This window comes from Astatotilapia calliptera, chromosome 4 (assembly GCF_964374335.1).
Source record: "Astatotilapia calliptera chromosome 4, fAstCal68.1, whole genome shotgun sequence".
Lineage (NCBI taxonomy): Eukaryota > Metazoa > Chordata > Actinopteri > Cichliformes > Cichlidae > Astatotilapia > Astatotilapia calliptera.
Window position 1 is genome coordinate 28,266,487 of NC_137425.1, and position 24,828 is coordinate 28,291,314.

The 24,828-nt window shown below is 39.5% G+C and overlaps 1 protein-coding gene across 3 annotated transcripts in view; it reads left to right on the forward strand.

The window, feature by feature from the left end:
* The window catches only part of plppr2a (phospholipid phosphatase related 2a), a 69,343-nt gene that overhangs the window by 8,444 nt on the left and 36,071 nt on the right, over positions 1 to 24,828 (forward strand). For all 3 annotated transcript variants that reach the window (XM_026165871.2, XM_026165869.2, XM_026165870.2), the window contains exon 2: positions 18,506 to 18,694. In XM_026165871.2, the coding sequence (XP_026021656.1) occupies positions 18,506 to 18,694 (189 nt within the window). The remainder of the gene's footprint in view (positions 1 to 18,505; positions 18,695 to 24,828) is intronic.

The following is a 24,828-nucleotide window of genomic DNA, read 5'->3' on the forward strand; positions in this document are numbered from 1 at the left end:
ACCTTTGCATGCACACAAGGTCAAATGTATGGAGAATGAGATAGACAGTCAATAGCCAGAAATACTGAGCTAACTGTTAAATCCGCTCAAACAAAGGCAAACGCTGACCCACAAAACAGATGCTGTAATGCTGTATCTTGGGTGTGATCAAGCGAATCATACTAGATGACTTCTTTTATAGTCCATCTGGTTAACTCTATAAGTAGAACTCACAGCACAATGCTGTGCTCTAGCTTTAATTTCTTTTATTTTTTGTGCAAGTTCGGTGGCTTAGCTGTAGTTGAATGAGTGTCTTATATGACATATAGATTGTTCTGAGACCTTAGCTAGTAAAACTGAATGTGTTATTGCCTTATATGACTGACAGATTCACCAGGTTAGACAATGCTATTTTGACAGTGAATGTAATAAAGATGATATGAAAAGACCAGCAGAAGGTTATGGTTTGTTGGCAGAGCAATTTAGAGCTGCTTGATTTTTGTGTCACCGTGTCTGTTTAAAGCTCTGTGCTGTGAGGTTACCTAACCTGTATATATTAAATCAAAAATCTCTTCAAAATGTCACAATAACAACCAGGATTTTCCCTTAAAGGACAGATCTGGTGTTGCATGTTGTATCTGTATTCAGAGAAGATAATGATAGACAGTACAGGCTTTAGTTTGAAATCTATGTGTTTATGGGAATCGGCTCAGTGACAGATTAATAAGACAAACATTGTCAGGATGCAGCTACAATTTTTAGAGAATAAGCAGTAGGTGATATTCATGACATTTGTTGACAATGAAGAAAAATCTCAAAAGATGCATTTTGTTGAGTGATCACTTGTGGCTGATCCAAAAGCAAGCCAAAACTCGACAACACTAAAAATGCTTTATGGTGTGGTTGTTAACCTATTTCACTGTGAAAGATTCAATGTTTGAGACCGGGAGGAGACATAAACCCAGTCTCAGAGGGTGACAAGCTAGTGTACTCCTAGTGTTTGTCCCGAGATGATAGGAAATAAATGTGAGGGTTAAGGCAGGAATAGAATGCCAAACCAAACATCTGGATCTATCTGTATTGGTAACCCCTTGGGAAATAGGTGAGCAGCCACGTCTTTTGAAGCATTTTTATAATAGAGTTGTAACTCAAAAGCTCAAAAGGGACTGATCATACTGCTGACTACTAGAACTTTATGTCTCAGTTTGGGAAGTGAAACTCTAGTATTTCAGTCTGTTACTAATATTACTAGTGTGTCTGTCCATTGCACTCATACAGTTTATGATTGCAGACTGCTAACTAAGTTAGCTACTTTTAGCTGAAAATATTAGCTTCACCCCGAGAGTAGATTGTCGGTTGCAGTCAACTGAATTCTGTTTTTCTACTCCTCCCAATTGAAGTGCATAGTCCTAGATAAAGTTGGCTACTGTAGGACAAACAACTCTGAGTGCAGGCTAACAGTCCAGTGTTGACCTGAGCTGTCAATATGTGTCCACATTGATTTACTCTGTTGGAGGCTGTAAAACTTTGTGAAAGCTGCCCGATTGTTGAGGATAGTCTGAACTTTTCTCTCAGTAAAGCGCTGCTGTTTTGCTGACGCTAGCTGCTGTCAACTAGCAACTAACAGCAGCTGTTAGCAGCTGTTAGTTGCTGTTAGTTGTCGTTAGCTGGCATTAGTAAAAGTTTGTTCGAAGTTGATCTAAGATTATAGGACTTGGACTCTTAGAAAATAAACTTTGATACAATATGAGACACAGTACAGTTTGATTCGAACTGTTTACCACAGGGGAAAATTACATTTTTAGCTCACGTTAGGCTAACATTAGCTGACATAACAATAACTTATAATTTACCAGCTGCTCTTTTTTAGCAAGCTGTCTGGAGACGGGAGGGTCACTTCTCTAATCTTTTGGCAATAAGTGATTGTAATTGTGTTATGCATTTTTTCCAGTGTCAGAGCCCCAGTGTCATATTTTGAGGCCAAATTAACTCAAATTAAAATTTCCCTCCTAAGAGTTATATTCACCTCCACATTTAACTTGGTCTCAGTCACATACTTACAATACAGTTAGGGGGAATGGCGATGCCTATTCACATTTTTTCCTATTAAATGAACTCAAAACGTAAGTGAAATTTATACGTATTTATTTATAGATATTTCAGTCTCCAAGAATCATCAAAGCAGGAACCAAAATGTTATACTAGTCCATAAACCAGTGGCTGGCAATATGGTAGCTACATCCACCTTTTATTTACAGTTTGTGCTCTGGTTGAAATAATGCATGGTAAATTTAGCAATAAAAAATATTCTGATGATTCATCAAAAAAGAAGGTAAACCAGCTACTGTAGTCGGAGTGAGTAATACATAGACTGCACACTGTATAACTTGGCAGACAAGGAGTTAGGAGCTTGCGGCAGATTGTGGGCTGGTAATAGCTGTTTTGCTGCAGTGTAATCTCTATATTTTGTATACACAAGGTTTCCCCGTGGAGATACATGCACTGCAGAGGTGGATTTCTTGCTGCACCAACGGCATGCAAAGAGGTGGATCCCCAGCAGCATGCATGGTTGTACATGCACAGTGTTATCTATTAAAAGACTCCTACAAGGCAGTTTACATGGTGACTGGTATGCAGTGAAATAAGAGCACTAGGAGAGGTGTTTTCTTTTTAAAGTGTGAAAAAGAGGGCTGGATTGGAGGATGATTAAAGCAGTGCTTGCTCCTCTCATCTCTTTTTTACTGATCCCATTGGACTCCTTTTCCTTCAGCCCTTTTTTTTTTTTTTACAGCAGAATGTACAAAAGCTCCCACTCTTGTATTCTCTTCACATCTGTCCTAACCCTACCTGCCCATAAACAAACGCACACACATACTCACTCGGAGATGGACTGAAACTCTCTGGGCGGCCCTCTCCATCACCAGCTCACCTCTTCGTCCTGCTCTTACATTTACACGCACTATTTCAGTCTGCTCCCATCATCTTCCCACCCTCTCTCGTTCCCTGAACACCTGTTTTTCTCCTTCCTCTATTTTTCCTTTCGTCTTCTGGGACTTGCTAAATGCACCGTTAGTTCTTTCTTTTTCCAGCTCCCATTGCTCCACATTTTTCACTCTTGAGCACTCTGCCTAAACTTTTCAAATTTGTACTCTCGTTCTCATTCAGCTGCAAAAACCTGACAAAGCAGGGCCATTTACTCTGCTTACAATGCCTATTTGTCACATTGGAATATTTGTATAGATTAGGTGCTCAAGGCAGCTCGAACTATTATTGCTTTAATATAGCTGTTTGTCATCATTTGAGCAAAATATCAAGAGAGTACTGGTGCATGGTACAGAGTAAGGGAGGAGGAGACAGCAAATGTATTTTCCTGTCTGTCCATCCAGGTATCTGTATGAAAGATAATATTACAACCAAATCAGATGACACACTGGATCAATCTGCACCAAACTTAGATATAGTCTCAGAAAATTTTATGGAGCAATGCTGGGCAGACCATGTTCAGACAGAATCGATAAGAGACAGTTTGGCAGAAGCTGCTGAATCATTAGTTGTTAGTGGTGAGGTTTAGTGACTCGCTTCAACTGTTGCTTTCACAGATACAACACAATTACACAAGACTGAGACACCGTTTTGACATAGGCACTAAATGAAGCTGCAGATGAGTTTCAATTTTAAGTTCTTGACATGAATTTTGAAATAGGAGACAAAGTTCTTATTGTTACCTACAGTGAACCTTAAATCAAAGTCACTCCAAGAAGCACTATGATATAATATAATAATGTTGGTGTGCTGGTGTTGTCACCAGTCCCTGGGGAGGACCTAAAAACTCTGGTAACCTTTTTAGGTTTTCCAGATATGCAGACACTGACTTCTTGAGGTCAACTTGTCCTCCATTTCGGTGGCTGATAATCACGGTGACAGTGTAAGTTCAAGTGAATAAGGCTCCAATCATGCATCCAGCTGTGGGTAGGGAAAAGCTTGTATTCCCCAACTGTTTGTGATTGCTTTGGTTGCTAGCATATTGCTGTGGTAGTGACGAACTTGTGTGCAAACACTGACCAGCTACTCTCCGAGCTGTTGTGAAATCATGAAAAGTGCAGCAGACAGCAGAAATGGACACTGCTTTCAAAGTAAACATTTTGCTTTTATTTAAACACACATTGGCTGCAACACTTAGGAACATGTACCTTATTCAAATTTTACCACCACTGGCTGGCAAGTATTTGCAGACAAACATGATTGTTTTTTCAGGAACTGATCCCTTTAGTTGTGGTGAAAGGAACTCTTAATGCTTCTGGAAGAATGGTCAGAAATTCCCATAAACAGACTCCTAAACCTTGTGTAAAGTCTTCCACTGAGAGATGAAGCTGTCACAGCTGCAAAGGATAGACCGACATCATAATAGACCCCATGGATTAAAAATGGGATGTCACTCAAGTTCATATGTGTGTGAAGGCAAACAAGCAAATATTTTAAGACATAATGAAGCTGCTGATCAGATGAAGGTGGTATCAGTAGAAATGTCTGTGTTACACAGACATTAATGAACCTTGATTAATATTTAGACCTGCTACTTCTCCTCAGCCATCAGCCTTACTTCAGCGGATACACCAGCAGTTCTGGGTGTTGATGGATTTTTTTCCCGTTATTGATATTACTTCTGGCAAGAAGTGCATTCAAGTTTATCAGAGTTTTTAAGTAAAGAAATTAATCTTCCTGCTGTCTTCAAACAGGGATGCCTTGCCTTCTTTGCCCAGCTGTTACTTTTCAAAATGAGTAGCATTATCCAAAAAGCTGTTGTAATTGTTGAAATATAGAGCTGTTGGGGCAGCATGGTGGCGCAGTGGTTAGCACTGTTGCCTTACCACAAGAAAGTCCTAAATTCAATTCCACCACCCTGTTAGTGTGGGTTCTCTTTGGCTTCCTCCCATAGTCCAAAGACATGCAGTTAGCTAGGCTAGGTTAATTGAAGAATCTAAATTGAGTGCAAATGGTTGTCTGTCTCTATGTGCTAGCCCTGCGGCAGACTGGTGACCTGCCCAGGGTGTACCCTGCCTCTCATCCTATGGTAGCTGGGCACGGCTCCAGCCCCCATGAATTGGATAAGTGGAAGAGAATGGATGGTACAAATATTAATGTAAAAAATTGTTTATGCTTCACAAATCATCATGCACCATGCTGTATGCCCAGCTAAATGGAGTTAATTGTGGATGGTTAGCTGTTCTGTCCTGCATTTAGTGTGAATAGGATTCCTCTCACTCCGACTCTAACAGTGTGTAGTGGACCAGGTGCGAGCCCAGACTATTGTTCTAAAACTATAATGTGTAAACTGGTGATGTACTAAAACAAAAGTAAAGTTGTGGAGCGGTTAGCTTAGAAGAACTGCAGAGTCAGATCGTAAATGTCTGTTTCGAACCTCTTCAACACTTTAGGGCAGTAACATACAGTTTGTTTGAAGAAGAAAAGTAAATTTCATCCTTTTGTCTCCGTGCAGGCAAACTTTTACAAACCTGAGCCCTTCATTTGTGAACACTTCTAGCCACAAGGCTTTTTAACAGTGTTGATATATAACAGGGTATACTGCACCAAATAAACTGGGTTTTTATTGTTTTCTCCCCCTTCTAGTTCCCTTAATGCCACTCTCAGCAGAAAGCCTCTATTGTATTTAGAATGACAGATTAGAATCAGCACAGACCGCTGAGCCATGAAGTTAGCAGCGGCTGCCTGTTAGCTTCCAGTTCACATAAAATAACACATATTAGGATGACATGATGGAAATCATCCCATGCGTAGAGCTAGGGTCATGGCCTTTCTTTTATTTAATCAAAGGCTGAGAGGAGAACCAAAGAAATGGAAGTGGGAGGGCGGCGTGTGGGTGGTGTTGGTGGTTGCACTGGCAACGTATTGGCTAGTAGGTGGTGTTTGGCTTCAAACCTAGGTGGTGAAACAAGCTCCAAATCCCAGTAAAAGAATTCAAGTTTACAGTCTTTGTGGGGTTTTTTTTGTTTTGTTTTGTTTGTTTTTCTGGAATGTGCAGCAGAGGAAACCAGATACACCAGTTGCTCAATAATTTATCACATTTTCTGTTCTGTGCAGTTTGTCATGGTGTGAAGCTCCTCTGCTTCAACACCGAAGAGCGTTACCGTTGAGCACCGTAGACGTGTTTTTGTGGCGTTCGCGGCAGAGCAGCAAAGCCGAAGCGCTGCTGCAGGTCTGACAAAAGCACATAGAGCTTACACATGTACACCCCAGTGAGACTTTGTTGTCGTGTTTCATATTTTCAACAAGGTGGCTGCTTTTTATGCTGACAGCACTGGGGATTTGAGACTATGAGATGGATTCCACAAAAAAAACCCAAAAACACCTGAGTAGAAATAATACTTTTAAAAGACAAACAGTGAAAAAGAAAATAGAGCAGAGGTGGAGGCAGCAAGGTAATTTTGCTGCACCCCCAAGCTTTGCACCTGTTCCCCAGCACCCAGTCTGTGTTCTTTCACCATCATCGTCCAAACTCCTCTTTCAACTCTCTTTCCTGTTCCATTGTTTTTCAATCCCCTGCTACCCCCGCTACTCTTCTGGGCTTCCGCCTCTTCCTCCAGGACTCCTGACATGCTGGCCAGGTGCAGTGTAGCGTGTGTTGATGCAGGCCTCTTAATGGATAGCATGTGTCTGATGGTGGACTCCTGTGCCTCTCCTGAGCTTCTGCTCTAAATCCTCCATCTGTAAAACACAAAACTGCTCTTTTAGGTAACACAGCTTTAACAGCATTCAGGGAGACACGTGGACCTCCAGAGAAAGAGAGGGAAGGAGAACAACACAGGAAAGACAAGCTTTGATCGTGACCCTCGTTAGAGCGCTGTGGCTTTTACTTACACTGTGGAGACGTGGAAGTGCAAATCTTAACATTTATCAATCCTATCAGTCTGAACAACTAAACATTTTATTGGTAATCAAATCCGAGGCATTCTCTGGTTTACACTTTTTGTTAAATCTATCTGATTGATTTACAACCTTAACAGAAAGAGGGCAGCATGCTTCCAGCAAAAACATCATTGCTGCGATGCGATTACGGAAACGAAGCACTCACTGATGTGGATGCAAGGAGCTGAAAGTGTACTCTTTAAATTCATACTATCACTAATGTAAACCTGCCATTTATGTCATATTTCTGCATTAATTCTGAAGTATTTCCAACAATACAAGTATTAATGTACAGTACTGTGCAGAAGTCTTGAGTCTCCCATCATTTCATTATATTTTGCTTCCAAGGAACCCGATATTCTTGCAAAAATTTAAAGTAAGCTGGACGAGTGCAGGAGAAACGTAGTGGCAGTGTCAGACTGAATTTGATTTTTTTTTTGTTTCAAACCATTGTCAATCATGTCTGTATTTATGGAGCAAGTCAGAAGTGTGAAATAAAAGTGTGTAGCTTCAGTGACACTTCAGTGTCACTGAAGCTGGTTCAGAAATGTTGAAGGGTGACAGTCAAAAAGTCATTACTAAGGTAGGAAAACAGAAAGAAAAGGCTGAAGTATACCAACTTACACAAGAACTATACTCAAAAATCAGTGGCAGCAGGTCTGATGGAGTGATGAATCCAAATTTTAAATGTTTTATTCAAACCGTTGTTGAACAAAGAAGTAGGAAAGAGATACAACAATGAGTAACTACACCCATCTGTGAAATCACAGTGGAGGCTGTGTCATGGTTTGAGGCTACATTTCAGCCAGTGGTGTTTCAGAACGAGGTGAAAATGATGAAATTATCAATGCAGAAAAATACTGTCACATTTTGATCCGCCATGCAATACTATCAGGCTTCATGTTTCAGCATGACAATGATCTCTAACATGCTGCCAAGTCATTCAAAGTCAAAGCATCAATGGAACAACATACACTGGAACAAACTGGACTCCCCAGAGAAGATTTGAGAACTACTTCAAAAGACTACTTAAAGAAATTACAAGATAGCTTGCCTACCTTTGTGTACCTTTGAAAAATTAATTATTTAAATGTATGTTTAAGGATGATTTCAAGTCAGGAAAATCCCAGGCCACAATGTATGGTTGAAACAGTTTTTTAGTGCTAAATTATTCCTATTTATATTTATTATTACAATATCATGATGATATGATGTATTACTAAACATATAATGTAAGATGTGTATTTCTATCTATCTGATAGATGTCTATCAGTGCCTCAGTGTGATGAATTTCCAGAACAAGAATGACTCAAAAATGTAAAAAACAAAAAATCAAACGTATTCACGTGCCTTTAGTAACATTTTCATGCACAGCCATCCATAAATCAGTGAACAATCCTGATATAAAACCACCAAACTAACCAAATCAATGTAGAAAAAAGAAACAAGCAAATAAAAACACTTATTTTCTCAAAGTTTGAGAAACTGGCGTAATGGGTTTTGAAGAGATGGACATTATTGAAAATATAAAATACAATTTATTGGTCTTATTGGCCACAATTGAAGCCAAATTTACCCTTTTTCTGACACCTTTTAATACAGCACTTTATTCTATGAAGGTGACCACTTTATCCGCCTTCCATCTACACCTATGACCAGCTTAAATTACCATTTGAAATACATTTCTTTGGACCGTGAGTGAAACCCAGATCATGCTGAGAGAACCCACAGAAACGGCACACAGAAAGCCTCTATCTGACCAGATGGTTTTAACCAGGAAACTCCTTGTTCTTAGGCAACAGTGATAACCACTGCTTTATACAACTGTGGGTTCTTGTACATTTTCTGTCACACAGTCCATGTTATAATTCATTAAGGATTGACTGCAAACATGTGCTCATGTCGACTTTTAGTGCTTAAGTGGAAGTACAAATAGCACGGTCAACAATATTATTATGATATTAATCACATTTTCTGAATGAACTATAGTGAAACATTGCAAGACAGTGCAAAAGAATTAACATCAATATTAGTTGGTTCACTGACATTAAAACAGCTAACTAGTAATTAATTTTAATATAGTTTCTTTAATTTTGCCTCAGTTTTCTATAGTAGCTCGCTGCTGGTAAAAATAAAACAAATAAAACACAAAAAATCAGTCAATATTTCCGCTTATTATCTAAAAATTTCAAATAAATCAATGGTTTAAGCAGCAAGTCAAGTTTTTGAGAGCCTGAATTCTTTGACCTATGAATGGGAAAACGCAGTTAATTCATTTTTTTCAGTGTAAGCTTCCATACATGATAAGATGGTAAGCTTTGAGCTGCTAGCAAAAGTCTCACAGCATCCCTGGCCTGTGAGTTAATATTTGCTTGTTAAAGGCGCAGCTCATAATGACTCCATATGTCATCTGAATTTGATCCATTGGATAGATAAAAAATATGGTTGCAGTAGTAGATGTTTACATTAGTCTGAGCTCCAACCTAAGAAAGTCTTTAGTTTTGCTTTTGGAAAAAGAGAACCTAAAAGACGTTTTCCACTTAACAACATGAGGGTAGATTTGCAGATAAGGTGCCATGTTAGAATTCCTTTTTATTATTTTTAATGAGCTAGACGGCTATGTTGGATTTGCTCAGCCTGCTCTACCTAGCAGGTAGAGTATAAAGGCGCACCCCTGTGGCTTTTTAAAATGAACTGCTAATAAATACAGGAGCGCTGTGGCGTGTCCATGGCAGCCTCAGAAAACAATAAAAGCTGTGGAAATAAGAGAATTGAGGTGTTACTGCACATTTCACCACTTTATGTTTATTAATAATAAAAGTGGCAAAGTGTTGTGATATCTATGATGTCTATACATAATCTGCTCAAAAAAAGCTGAGAACGTCCAAACTCAAATCTCAACTGTAAAAATATAAAGACAACTTTCTATTTAAGATCGAGTTCATCAACTCTGAGCAGTGTTGTCTCTTCCTGTTTATAGAAAAAAAACTGGATATGTGGGATGTTGCTGTGTATTTCACACTGGTTAAATGAAGGAGGGGAAAGTGGTCATATTTTTGGATCTGAGCTCGCTGTGGTGGGTCCTTCACATGCCGTTGGCTGTTGCTGTTCCCTGGACTTGTTCCTGAAATGCTTTCCAGTTATTTGTGCCGTGTTTTCAGACGTCTTGATGTCACTGCTGATGTAAACCCTTCTTGCCTCGTGGCATCGCAGCCACTAGAAGTGGGCACAGTCTGTCAGTTCATCAGCTGATATGAAATATTCATCAAAAAGCTGTGTATGTTGGTGGAGAAGTGGAAGAACTGATACCAAGGTGGGGTGGGGTGCATTTTTGACAGGTAAAATGTTTCATCTCTGTCAGGGACAGGAAAAGGAGTGTCTGGGTATCTGAGCCATGTTTTATCCTTTAAAAGCAGCAGGGAGCATGGAGCAGTTTAAAGAGAAACACACTGCGACGTTTCCATTGTCAGACACACTGATATCAGGTAGAACAGGATATTCATCTGAGAAAAGGGCAAGAGCTCATCCTGTGGTGCCATCGGGAATGTGACAATGCTCACAGAGGGAGCACATACTGAATACTGTGCCCTTTTAGTGAATGATGATGTGCAAGATGAGAAATATTTTCCTGCCTTGATTTGTGTGCTGTGAGGTCTTAAGGCTTTTAAGTCTTGCCAAGGGAGAGACTGTAATACTTAAAGTTGTCTTTTCCTTATCAGCCATGCAGCCAGTGTGTTACCCAATCTGCTATTTTGCTCTGGACTGCCAACTATAACTAATGGAAAAAGATATATAAAGCTTTACACATTTGTTTGTGAGGTTTTTAATAATCTGAATATATAAATAGTAATATATATCAATAAGGAGAGCTCATTACAATAAAATAAATAGGAATTTTTGCAATACAGAATTCAGTTATGCTATTTGGCAATCAGACTCTGATGGGCCATCACAGCAGACAGAATCCCAGCAGTGATAGGAATTAGATCAGGACCCCCTGCAGTCTAGATGGCAGTGGTGGTGAAGATAGGATACAGGCTGAGTACTTGGGTGATGCAGATATGAGGAGGTGGTTTGCATGCTGGATGAAAGAGGATCAGTGCAATTTAAAATACGCAATATGCAGCAGGTTGATTGGCTTGGACAAAGTGGACAGAAAGGTGATTGGACTAAAGCAATTCTGTTTTACAGGGAAGGATAAAGGATAGACTAGCAGCCAAAAACCTGGGAAAACAGGGAGATAAGTGAACACAGTCCTTCTTTATTGAATTTTACACATAACCATCAAATATAAATATATATGTACTGTATATATTTGGCAGAATTGTTAGAGTTCACCTTAAAAGCACGGAACCAGCTGTTAAGTATAGTCCACAACCTTGAGGTTGGGTCTTTGGGAAAACCATTCCAGATGTTTTTAAGCAAACTGCCTTTGCAAAGGAGTCAGTTGATGCTTGTCTCAAGGGTGAGGTGTTCCAGGCATGTCCTACCAGGAGGAGGCCCTAGGGTAGACACAGGATGTGCTGGTGTTCCTCTGGTTAAGCTGGTGAGGGTGGCCGGGGAGAGGGAGGTCTGGGTGTCCCAGTTTAGGCTAAACCCCTGTGACCCACCCCTGAATGGAAAAAAAATGAATGGATGGAAGGATTGATGGATGCTTTTAAAGCAAACTTTGGACCACTAGTGACTGATGTGAATTAAGACATTCATGTTGGTCATTGAATTAATCTGACAGTTGTGAAGTTTTGACTTTTTATGCCACTAAAGTATCTCAGTATCTACAATTTAGATTTGCATTAAATTTTGCATTTGATATTAGTCTTTCCCAAAGTAGTGACTTTGTTCTTCCCAAAACTTTTCCACCAGTGGCACCATTACACTGACACTTTTGGTTTTGCAGGCATTTTGCATTTGGTTTTGGTTTAGACAGCGACTCCTTCATCAGCTCCTGTTATATTTGGTGACATTCTTTCAACCTTAAGAAGAACATTTTCTGTTGCTAGAATTGTGAACTTTCAGCTTTGCAACCTGACATCAGTGATATTCTCCTTTATACCAGAAGCCAGCTGAACATCAGAAACTCAGTTTTTACTGGAAGATATCATCTGAAAAAGACATCTACCTCATGACAAAGAACTCTGTTGAGCTTGAGTTATTTCCGTACTTAAAGATGAAAAATAGGCAGCTCTAATTTGGAGCAGTGAATAAAGACATACATTATGTAAACTTGCTTCAGAAATATTTTTATGTAAATTTAACACACACAACTGTATTTAAAGTGTATGTTGCTGCAATTGTAGCGGAGTAAATGTGGAATTATTCTTGTTTTAATGTGATGATACAAAAGTAAGGGTACCCGAGGTTTTAGATATATGAATTAAATTATTGTTCATTGCCTTTTTATTCTTAACAGATCAGACATGCAGGGCAGATAAGCCCTCTTCTTATCACTGACAAGCACTTTTCATACTCACAGAAATCAATGATTCAAAACTTATTTCCTGCATGTTTTTTTTAAATCAGGAAATGAAGCTCGTTCAAAATATCCTGATACCTAAAATAATGAAGTGAGTTTTATGTCTTAATGAGATGTAGTCTCCTAACGCCTTCATAATATGACAGCCAAAAAGCATATTTCGAAAATGCTGAGGCTCAGAGGGAGATGATGACATCTTTAGAAGCTTGGGAATAGAAGAAGACACTCGTCAGTCTTCACCCTCTTTTTGCGACTGTAACAGGCAGCCACACATTGCTTTTTGACAGCTCCAGACTTGAACTGTCTTAATGTGACCTTTCATCTTGACAAGCCACGGATCTTTTGTGCTGCTGATCTGCCCTTCCATCTCCAGACAAAAATAGGTCAGAGCAGGGCAGGTTTCTAACTCTGCCTGTCCCTTTTTTCTGTTAATAGCTGCTCTCTTTTGGACGAGGTCAATAAAGAAAAAAGGAAAGACAGGTACACAGCAGAGTGGAGAGAAGAATGTGAAGGAGTGCCAAGAGGAGGGTAGGACAGAGAGTTGCCAGGGTGTGAATAAACTGCCACAAGTCACATTGCAGTTAACAGCAAACCATCATGAGAGTAGCGGCTTAATCTGCACTGGCAAATATAAAAAACGTTCTTATGTTAAGTACGATGAAAGTGACTCAAGACTATTTCCCCCCCTTTAATAGCTTCAAAAACAAGTTTTATGGTGTACTTGATTCCATGTTGTTTTTTCTGAAGGAGTGGTATCGCCACACATCTATTCACTTATTAGTTATTTTGCATTCTGAGAATAAAAAAACCACAAGTTAAATTAAAGGAACAGTCAGTGGGGTTTTTTTATTTTTGTTTTTTTAACTTTAAAAAAGAATATTGAACTCATAAAAATACATGATTAGTGTGCAATTGCATCTTGCATACAAATACTTAGGAGCAGACACTGTTTTTTTGAAGCTGCCATGTGGCCCCACCATCTTGAATACAGTGGCCAAGATGGAAAGCACCATTCCATCTAATCACATTTTACATTTATGGCTATAGACCGGCCACATACATAAGAGAATGCAGCAGCGTACGTGTGCTGTGGAGACAAATTTTTATTCATATCTGCACCTTCAGACTCAAGATTGCTCATACTTGTGATCATACATATGAGAAGGGATCCCCTTCTCACCAAAGAAGTTAAAATATGAAGGAAAGACACAACTTAACAGCCATCTGGATTAAAAATCATCCTCTTCCTCCTCACGCTAAACATAAGTCAAAGTCAAAGTCAAAGTCAACTTTATTTGTCGATTCTGCCACATGTACAGGACATACGGAGAATAGAAATTGCGTTACTCTTCAATCCCTAGATAAATAGCAAATGAACATTTAAATATATTTAAATATAAAAGTGATTAAAAATGCAAGTAAAATAATTAAAAAGTAAAAATTTAAATAAATACAATTTTACATATAACAAGAAAGCTATATAATATACAATATAATGGGTAAGTGACATTGAGTGTAAATCTCCTAAACTGGAATCAATGCTCTTAAACACAAAAAAACTGCATAAACATGCTTATTTATTCCTGAAATTGTTGCAATTACCTATTCTCAGCAAATTGGACAAATTTGATGGTCCTCTCTTCTAGGCACCTGACAACAAAACCACAAACTAAACCACAACAATAGCTGGTTATAAGCTAACATTATGCCAGCTAATGTTTGGCTCGAGTGTCCTAAAAATTACACTTTCAATCTGATAAACAGTTTGATTATATTTTTAAATTGATGAGAGTTTATTCGCTACGTGCCTGAGTCCAGCAATGTTAGATCCACTTAAAAGAAAACTTGACTGACATCGGCTAATAGCAGCTAATGCTAGCTGGCAGCAGCTAACAGTGGCTAACAACAGAAACAACAGGAGTTACATTATGTGGTACATTCTTAATTTAATTCAATGTTTCTGATCTCTATTGCTGAGTAAAAAATATTTGTCCTATAACAGCTGCCATAGATAACATAATGCACTTGAATTAGAATGTGTAAAAAACAGAATTTAGTTGACTGCAATCTACAATCTATTAACATCTAGTGGTGAAATTCTACACACTGTATCTTTAAAGTTAAAAAGTGCTATAAATTAAGTTTGAAAACTTGAGAACCCTGAGTTAAAATGTTGAAGTTGGAATGCTAAGAATAAAGTATAGGTTTATGGACAATAAAGCTGAAAGTCATGGTCAACGTTATATTGATCATTTTACAAACAATAATCTGTTAGGTGTTATTAACTGTGAGCCCAATGCGCTACTAAATTATTGATGTTCCATTTTAATGAATATTAATATAATAATGTTCTATTTATTCTGTAAAGTAAATAAAATATTCTCTGTTCTCGATTCATGTGGCTGTAATACTCATTTGTAGTGTTTTTTTGGTTCCTGGTTTGATTTAGAAAGAGCTCATATTTAAAGATGACTCTAAAAATAAGCTCTTCATCTATTGGCTGGAGATGCAGATTTGCCGGTCAACAACTATGAACTCCGACATATGGGAGCTTGAGGCAAAATCTTCAGCAGACGCACATTCTCTAATATTTTTCCAGCGCATAGAAGTGGAAATAAAGGAGACATGGTATGCTGTGCTCTGTGCTCAACTATGCATAAGTATGATCATGATTTTAACGTGGCGTTGTGACTTAAAAGTGTTTCTTCCTAGAAGTGTGAGTCACAGTCAGTCACAATACGTTGGGAAAATGCAGGGGAGGAGCGCTACACCATCAAACAGGAAAACAAGGGAAGGCTTTATGAGTCACACATTTAGAACACCTCCTCTCACCCAAAGCAAACCCAACAAACAGCTCCCATCAAGCGTGTGTGCAAGATACACAAACACATAAAATACAAACATAAACCGCTACTACAATAATTTATAAACCACAAAGTGAAGCGTAAGTTCAACACAAATCTGTACAAACACTTTTTTGTATTTTATAATTCTGGTGTTTCAGTTATGACAACTGCAGCTAGTCAAAAAACAAAACGAGGGAGGCACAAATGAAGGGTGTTTATACAAATAAAAATCCTTTATATTTGTGCCCCTATGTATATTTGCATATAATATAAATACATGCACCCTTCTATATATAAATTCAGGACATATGTAAAGTGCATGCCAGACGTATATGTGTAGATGTTGATATACATTGACATGTGTAAACATGTGTACATGTATGTGAGGTAAAATTTGCCAATGATGAATGGTGAATAAGGATCTGTGCTTCATCTTACCATAACATTCATATATTTTCAGGCACTAATACAACTTATTTTATATACTTACCCAGGTTACAGTTCTAAGATAGATATAGGCCTTTCTTCTAGGAATTACATCCATTTTAAGGGACGGTCTTTTTTCAGAGGCTCAAATGTAATCGGACAATTCTAGCAAAAGCTGTTTCCCGTACTTGGAGGTAAAAGGTCTGCAGTTGATTTCCAAGTGTAGCATTTGGATTTCGGAAACAGTTTCAGTGGAACTCTCAATGTGTGTGAAATGGGCAATTCTGCCCATACTTCAAAAATAAAACAAATCCATCACAGAGAAAGTGGAAACATGAGAGTTCATTCGGTTCTAGTTCATTCTGAAAATATAGTGAGCTGGTCAGCTCTACAGGCATAAAAAGGCCTGGATATCTGTGGAAGAGACCAGTGGTAGATGATTGCCTGATGCTTTTGACGCCCTTCACAAGAACCATTTTCAGGAGGTAGATGTATCATTACAAGTCCATCAAAGAAAGAAAGAAAGAAAGAAAGAAAGAAAGAAAGAAAGAAAGAAAGAAAGAAAGAAAGAAAGAAAGAAAGAAAGAAAGAAAGAAAATGTAAAAAGCAAGAAAAGTTCCGAAACAGCATTCATTGGATCAATGACTATGAATGCAACAGAATTATAGGGAAAAAAATATATGGAGAAGGTTTGGAATGGGTCATGATTCAACGCTCACAACATCATCTGTAAAACCTGTGTGAAACATTGTGATGTATGGGCAAGCATGACTTCCAGTGGCACTGAGTAACCTGTGCTTATTGATGATGTGACAGAAGACCGAAACATCAAGTGTGCATAGCTTTCGTTTCAGTAAAGCAGACTGCACACCTCTCAGTACAGACATCATGGGTTCGAATGAAATGTTGTCATCAGACTTGCCAAGCTTTTTGTGACCACACAAAAATACACCAACTACACATGTGCCTATAGATGGAACACCTACTCATCTGCAGTATTTCTAGCTGTCTATGTCTGACTAAATTAGAGTATAATCAAGGTTTAATAGCCAACACAACAAGGGTGAATACAGCCCATGGTCCTCCTGTCTTAGCCAAGTTGAAAACATACAGTCCCAGCTGCCATCAAATGGAGTTAATAAGCTTTCCCACCATTTCCCATTGTCTGTGATCCGTGTTAGAATCTCAGTTGATGATTTTCCAGGTAATAGGAATTTTCTTCAGCAAAGGTGAAATAAACAATTTGGTTCAATTCAGTTTTATTTCTATAGCACCAAATCATAACAACAGTTGCCTCAAGGCACTTTACATTGTAAGGTAAGGACCCGACAGCAATAAACAGCAAACAGAGAAAACTCCAACAGTTAGATAACCCCTGATGAGCAAGCACTTTGGCAACAGTGGGAAGGAAAAACTCCCTTTTAACAAGAAGAAAGCTTTGGCAGAACCAGGCTAAGAGAGGGCGAAGCCCCCTGCCGCAACGGAGTTGAGTGGAGGAAGACAGGACAAAGACACTGTGGAAGAGAGCCAGACATTAACAATAACTTGCCGTTATTTATTGACTTCACATCTAAGCCAGCTTGTTGTTGTGTTTTTGATGATGCCAACAAGGAAAATGCAGATTGCCCTCTGGTGGTCAAATAACGTAACATCAAAATCCATAACACGTGTCAAGGGTGTTTCTACGATCTTTATTTTGTACATTGGCCAGCAGCTAATATCAGTCAACAATACTGGTCCACAATATTGGTAAATTGGTGAGGCTTTAATTACTACAAATCGTAATCAATTTTGCTGCCTTTGATCTGCTGCATTTGTGAATCTGCAGATCTGAGGAGTGCACTCTCATTTGGGACTTGTGTTAGAGAAATCTCCTCCTTGTTTCCTTCTGAAAACTGCAAAAACAAGCTGTGAGTTGAGCAGGGTTCGTGACGCTGCTCACTAGGTTGGAATTTCATTTCAAGTTGGCGCACTGCTTGCATGTGTCAGCTTGAAATGGCACATGGAAGCATTCTCTGATCACTTTGAAATCAAAGTGATCAGAGAAAACAAAGTAGAAAGCAGTGCACAAATGAATTCTAAAATGGACACGCAGAGGGAAAAAGAGTTTTTTGAAAACTTAAAAAGCCATCAAGTTACATCAGAAAATGAAATGAAATTGATTAAATTTTGCATGATATCAACTAAACTTTTTAGCGGGGATAGCAGCTGATAGTCAGAGTGTCTGCAGAAACTTCAGTCTCTGTGCACGTGATGAGGCCACACACACTCACGTATTCCACACTGACACACACATGTGCACGCAGCATCTACAAATACACCCACAGCTCAACTGTAGTAGATTTCATGAGTGCCAGCAGCATGAAGGCTGCCTCCCCCTTCCTCTCCCTCACATTTCACTTCCTCTCTCCCTCTCTCTCTCTATCACTCTTTCTCTCTCCATTGCTTTCTCACTCTCTCCTTCTCTTGCTCACTCTCTATGCAATTCTTTGTCTTTTTTCTGCTTGCGGTGTTGGGAATCCTCTTTTATCCTGTTTTGTTTTTTTTCCCCTTCTTTGAATCTTTGTTTCCATCTCTTGATGAGAGAAGTCTCCTGCAGATTTGGCTCTTTTATTTCTTGTCTTCTCATCTTTCTCTCTCTCTCTCGCCATGTCTCCTGGTTCCAAACACTGAACCTCTCACTCTGCCTCTCTCTGGATCCGGCATTTCCTATGCATCTCCCCGCTGCTGAGGGGTACAGGGACTCGTCTCTCCCCTCTTTCTCTCCCGCTCCCACTCCGGCTCCTCCACCTCTACCTCCTCTGCTTCACCTCTCGTCCTCTCGCTTCCTAACGGAGGGATAATGTTCTATTTCCAGCTGGTGATCATGGCTGGGACGGTGCTGCTGGCTTACTACTTTGAGTACACGGACACCTTCCCCGTGCACATCCAGGGCTTCTTCTGTTACGACAAGACCTTCTCTAAGCCCTACCCTGGTCCGGATGATACCAGCAAGATCCCTCCGGTGCTCATCTACTCGCTCGTCACAGCCATCCCTACCCTCACGGTAAGAGTTCTAATTATTTATTCATTTCTAAGTATGGAAGTAAAGCTTGGCAGATATGGAAGGGGGTGGGTAGTTAAGAAATTCAAGAGATAATCATGCAAGTGGGTTTGCATCTCCCGTGCTCTGAAAAAGCAGAGTGGGGGAAAATGATGCGTTAGAAAGATGGAAGTTATCAAAGTTGAGATTGTGTATTAGATTTGCTCTGTCTTTAGATGCTGCGAAAGTGCATAAGAATCTCCTACTTCTGGTGTTTGGTAGTTCTCATGATGAATCATCTGTTGTGCGCGTGTGTGTGTGTTTGTGTGTTGCACCACTGTCGATAGTGTGCAGATTGGTAAGCTGCATAGAGGTAACCCCCTCCGCCCTCTGTTCTTGACAAGCAGATGCAAGTGTGTGTTTGTATGTGTGTGAAGAGTACAAAAAAAACTGAGGAAACCATCAGCTCGGACCACACAGAGATGTGATAGGAAGAGGCAGACAGGTCATTAGAGAGAGAGAAAGAGAGCATCAGAGGAAGAGAGACAAACAACACAGAAAGCAATAAAAACGAAGCGAGGTAAAAGTTGGAGTTGAGACAGAGCAGTGATGGCAGGCAACAGATGCTGTTCTTCAAAAACAAAACAAAAAAACCCTGAAGTAATAGGTGAGAAAAAGACACATGAGCACGACGGAGAGTAATTTTTTAAGAGGGGGTGTGTGCTATTATTTTTGTACTGTATTCATGTATGTTTGCACATGCATGAATGCTTGTGCATGTGTGTGCGTGTGAGGTTGGCTGTTGAGCCTCAAGTGAGATAGGAGGCATTGAGCCTGAAATGTGTAACACCTGACCCTGAGTGCAGAAAAAAACCCGAACAGCTTAAATCCCCAGCACACCACGAGAAAGAAAGAAAGAAAGAAAGAAAAAAGAAAGAAAGAAAATAAACAGCACATACAGAAACCAACCAGCATCCACAATACAAAGCACACAAATAACCTGAGCAGATTACATGCACAGACAAAAACCACAGCCTGCACTCAGTGCAAAGACAAGAATACTCCACAACTGGAGCACCAAACAATCGCAGATGATGAGGTTTTCTGTGCAGCAGTTCATTGCCAGAAGAAAGACTGTGGGCTGTTATAATGTGGTACCGCTGTGTACAGTTTGTCTCGCAGCCACAATACACAGTGATTTTTTTTTTCTAATTGTGAGCTGTTAGCAACCACAGCAGACAAAACAATACGCGTAAGTAATTTAATGGATTCAGAAAGTATTTATATTCACAACTAAGTGATAAAGTTGATTTATTTGGTAGGAATATAATAAAAGAGAGAAGAAAATGTACAAATGTACAAGTTTGTATGTCTTCTTTTATGAAAGTGTTTGTTTTCTCACATTTGGATGAAACAGCATTTATTTTTTATAAATGCTGTTTCATTTCATTCATAAATGGGGATTGGATTGTAGGGCTGTGTGTGCATAGGGCATGTTTGTTGGGTTCTTCTTTTGTCTTCCATTTGTACAGTTTCCTCACTTTTTCAATATTTTAAGGACATGCTGCACTCCATGCTGTTTTCAGCTAATATGGTAACTCTTTGTGAATCACCTTGTTGGTGCAAAAGTACTATTTCTTTATTTTAAACTGTGGTACTGTTTGCATTTTTATAAATTCAAAATAAGAAATCAGAACAAATTATGTGTTTCTGTGAAAGGCTGCTTGCGGTTTTTGATACGGGTGACACAGGCGGTTGTCCGGGGCGGCAAAAAAAAAAAATTGCTCTTATTCATGCTGCCCCAACATCAGCCAGCGCATACTGGGAATGGCATAGGCACCGATTGGTTTTCTATCGCCCATTTGCTGGGAGTAAGGGCGCCCTCCGTTTGCGAGGTGCGCCTGCTGCTTACGGCACAGGGAGGAGAGGGCGGGGCGGCGGGGGATTCTCTGGCTGGCTGGAGCTGCATCTAATAACCAACTCGCAAAATAAAACAAAATAAAAACAAACCAACAAACACGAAAACACCAGACATTATGATACAAACTTATAATTTGCACCGTTGTTTTTTCTAAATTCTATGCGCGAAAAGTGAGCGCGAGAGCCCTCAGTGCGCCTGCTCGCTGCTGTGCTGAAGTCAGAATAAACTTTATTGTCATCTCCGCTACATACAGTACAGTATACAGAGAGACGAGACTACGAGGCTCCAGTTACAGCAGTGCAAGTAAACAAACAATAAATATAAGAAGAGTAAGAAAATAAATATACACTTTAGGACTAGGGGTAAACGGATCAATAACAATTTAAAATTTAAAATTTACAGTTTGATGATTTAAAGTTTCACACACGACCTGTCGAAAGGGGAGGGTGCCCGGCTGCTTCCAAAAAGAGCACATTTCAATCCTAATGTTGTAAATCCAAGCCCATTATGTATTCATGATTTGAATCCTGGGTTGTGCAAAATCCCAGAAATACACCTTAGACAAAGTGAATCTGTGAATTAAGGTGTAGGTGTATTAGGTTATGTTGTGGTGATCCTCGGGTTGGGGGATGGGTGTTCGACTGGAGTGCAAAATTAGAGGGAGGGAGTGTTCGCCCAGGGTGCCAAACAGGCTAGGACTGCCACTGCTGCTTGTAATAATGGGCCTAAGTCTGTTCTGTGCAGACACAACACTGATTCATCCACTGAGTTAGGAGCTTTTTTATGCTTGAATGATGGCTTAAGAAACTGGACTGGACTGAAGATGAGTGGGAAAAGCAGCCAATGTCCAAATAAAATTTTCGAAATTTTTCAGAAAGACCACTTAAAAATGACAAGAAAGTCTGTCTCATAAAGAAATAGGGCTGGCTCAGGATAGGACTTAGCAGAAAATTGTACGTGTTATTTAGTGCTAAGTAACTCACTAATACCCACACAGCAGGACATATTATTTTGTGGATAATTTAATTTCTCTTGAGTTGGATTATCCACAGAGACCTTTAAATCTGCCCTAACTCAGGGTAAATTACTCGGGATGTTGAACTGGGTCAGAGCACATTACTTACACCAGCTAGTCTGCCCTAACCTGTGCTGACAGAGGCCTTGGTATGTGTAACAAGCACCAAAGAAAATCACAGCAGTAACTCCCTGAGATAGTGGCAGTCTGGTGTAAACGTGCGTTGCCATTTTTTAATTATATTCAGTTATTGTGCATATTCTTTGATTTGAATGTAGAATGAATCTCTACTGAATGTAGTAGAGATATAGAGTATTAGAGCATCGTACAATAATACTGCTACTGCAGGAACTAATTACACTTTAGAATGTGGACTTAATTACTTGTACTGACCATGTAAATGAGACCTTGTCTGGCTGAGCCATTGAAGGTAATAGGCATCCAGTGTATTTGGGTCAGTGCCAGTCCTCCAAGCCCAACAGAGGGCAGTCTAGCACTCAGTCGGCTCCCAGTGTGGCTCCCAACATTTAATTAAAATCATCAATCATTTTTTGAAGGTTTTAGCACAAAGACCCAGTCCACTGTGTGGAGACCAAAACATAAGAAGAGGTACAAGGCAGGTTTCAGCCTCAGTAACATTAAGGTGAACCTTTTTATAACTTACACTAAAGGTGGGAAGAACTAATAAAGAAGGGGTTATTTTTTTCTATAGTTTCTTTAGATTATTTCCAAAAGCACTGAGCATGGGTGAGATCCATCTTTTCAGTAATAAAAAAAGTCAAAATTTGTTACACCTATAAGTTTATGAAATCTAATACAGTCCACAACAGGCCTATAATTAGGGATGGAATTTGAGAACCGGTTCTTTTAGAAAACCAGTTCCTATTAGTCCAATTTCTTGGAATTGTTAATCTGCCTGTTAAGATAACCCAACAATATGAGCGGACATTTAGGGTAATTTAGGTAAGATCTTTTATAATCTGTAAAGATTTTAAAATTCATATGCGTCCAGGTCACATTCATCTTTCCATGGGAGCAAACTTGCCTTCTTTCTCAAGCATACTGTAGTTGGGTGATATCGCAGCCACTTTCAGGGAGTACTGAATAACTGGTCAATTATTTCTTCAAACTATCTTTGCATCTCCACATGGAGACAATGTAATTATCCCCCACTAACCTCCCACCCGGTAAGCACTGCCAATTTACTGTTAGCTTCTGTTGCTATGCATGAGCAAATTTCCAAATGCGCTGTAATTTTTTCAAACAATGGCCATGGCTCATCTTAATTACTAAGCAAAGTTTTGAGTCACACTTGATTTCTTTATATTTCAGAGGAATGTCGTTGTACTTGTTTTTTGTTTGTTTGTTTGTTTGTTTGTTGAGTCACTTAACACCACCCTATGACTCATTCAAGCATAAATGGTCATATCAAGGAATCCAAGGACCAGTGTTACGGCTACACACAACAGACAACTTAGCAAAGAGGTATTAAATTTGGAAGTCATGTCCTTAAGGAACAGGGAAAAACCAGCAAAACCTGACATAAAACCTGAGAGATGCATTTGAAATTTTATGTTTAAACTGTCAGTGAACAGGGAAGATGAGGAGTGAAGAACAACATGAGTGACTACAGCCATCATTAAAAAAACGGTGGAGGTTCTGTCATGGTTTGGGGCTCCGTTTCACTCAGTGGTGTTGGAGATGTCATCAAAATTGATGAAATTACACAGAAAACTACTTTAGGTTGAATCCACTATGGAATATACTTTATTGTCTGATTGACAATGGAATTATTTTTGTGCTGGACAATGAACCCCAAAACATACCTGGATAGAAAAACACACAATGGAACACTATCAGTCATGGATTGGCCTCCCCAGAACCAATCCATGAGTCAGTAGATACTCAACATAATTGAAGCAGTGTGGGATCATCTTGACAGAGGACATAAGAAAAAGGCAGCAACATCCAAAGAAGAGCTTTGAATGTCCTTCAAGAAGCCTGGAGAATTATTCCTGAAGATTACTTAAAGAAATGACAAGAAAGTTGCCTCAGACAGTTCAGGCTATGTTGAAGAATGGTGGTCATACCAAAAGTTGACTTTCAAGCTTGTTGGGTGACTCAATACACTCATGTATTTCAGACCCAGCAACACGCTCAGAGAGAAACTGGTTCACCCGAAAGACAAAACGCCAAAACACAAACTTAACAATGTGGTGTATGCTGTACAGTGCAGCGAGGAATGCCCAGACCTCTACATTGGAGAGACCAAACAGCCACTTCACAAGCGCATGGCACAACACAGAAGAGCCACCTCCACAGGACAAGACTCAGCAGTCCATCTGCATCTTAAGGATAAAGGACACTCTTTCGAGGATGCCAATGTTCACATTTTGGACAGAGAGGACAGATGGTTTGAAAGAGGAGTGAAAGAAGCCATCTATGTCCACTGTGAGCGACCATCTTTGAACAGAGGCGGGGGTTTACGACACCAACTCTCTGCCATCTATAATCCAGTTTTGAGATCCCTTCCCAAACGCCTTAACGCCCACTCACATCCTGGGCCATCTGACCTCAGGAATTCGCATGATAAGGTGGGGCCAGGTTTCACAATGAACACACCCGAAACTCTGGCTGATTGGGACCCATGCCCAGTTTCCCACCTTGGCTCAGGCGATTAGAGGATCATCAGGGGGTCCTTTTGTCCCTCTGTGGGGGGTCACTCCCACTAGGCTTATATCTGGGACTCTCCACCATTTGACCTTAGAACTGAAGAAGCTTCTCGGATGAGAGGTGAAACGTCTTCAAGCAACTTAAAGAAGTCCAGATGCTTTTCTTTGCAAGCTCCTTTGACTACGATGACCTGGATGACTGAGAACCTTCACAGACATATTTAGGAATAATTCTTGCAACCATATCAATGCAAAAAGCACCTAAAACACTGCAGCAAGTCAATCACTTATTTGTAATCAAAATGATCATATTTTACTTAAGGAAAACACATATTGTGATAATCCATATGCCTTTTTATTGATACATTAGTTGCACATAAATGCTGTCAGCATTTATCAAAAGACCACTGCTGTATCTGGAATAACAGTAAGAATTCTCTGTATAAACGCACACTTTAGTTTGGTTCATTTTAAGGACATCTTGGAAGTTTGCCTAATGGAGCTTGTAAGCCAGTTAATCTTAGGATAAATAAACTTATCCTGCAAAGAT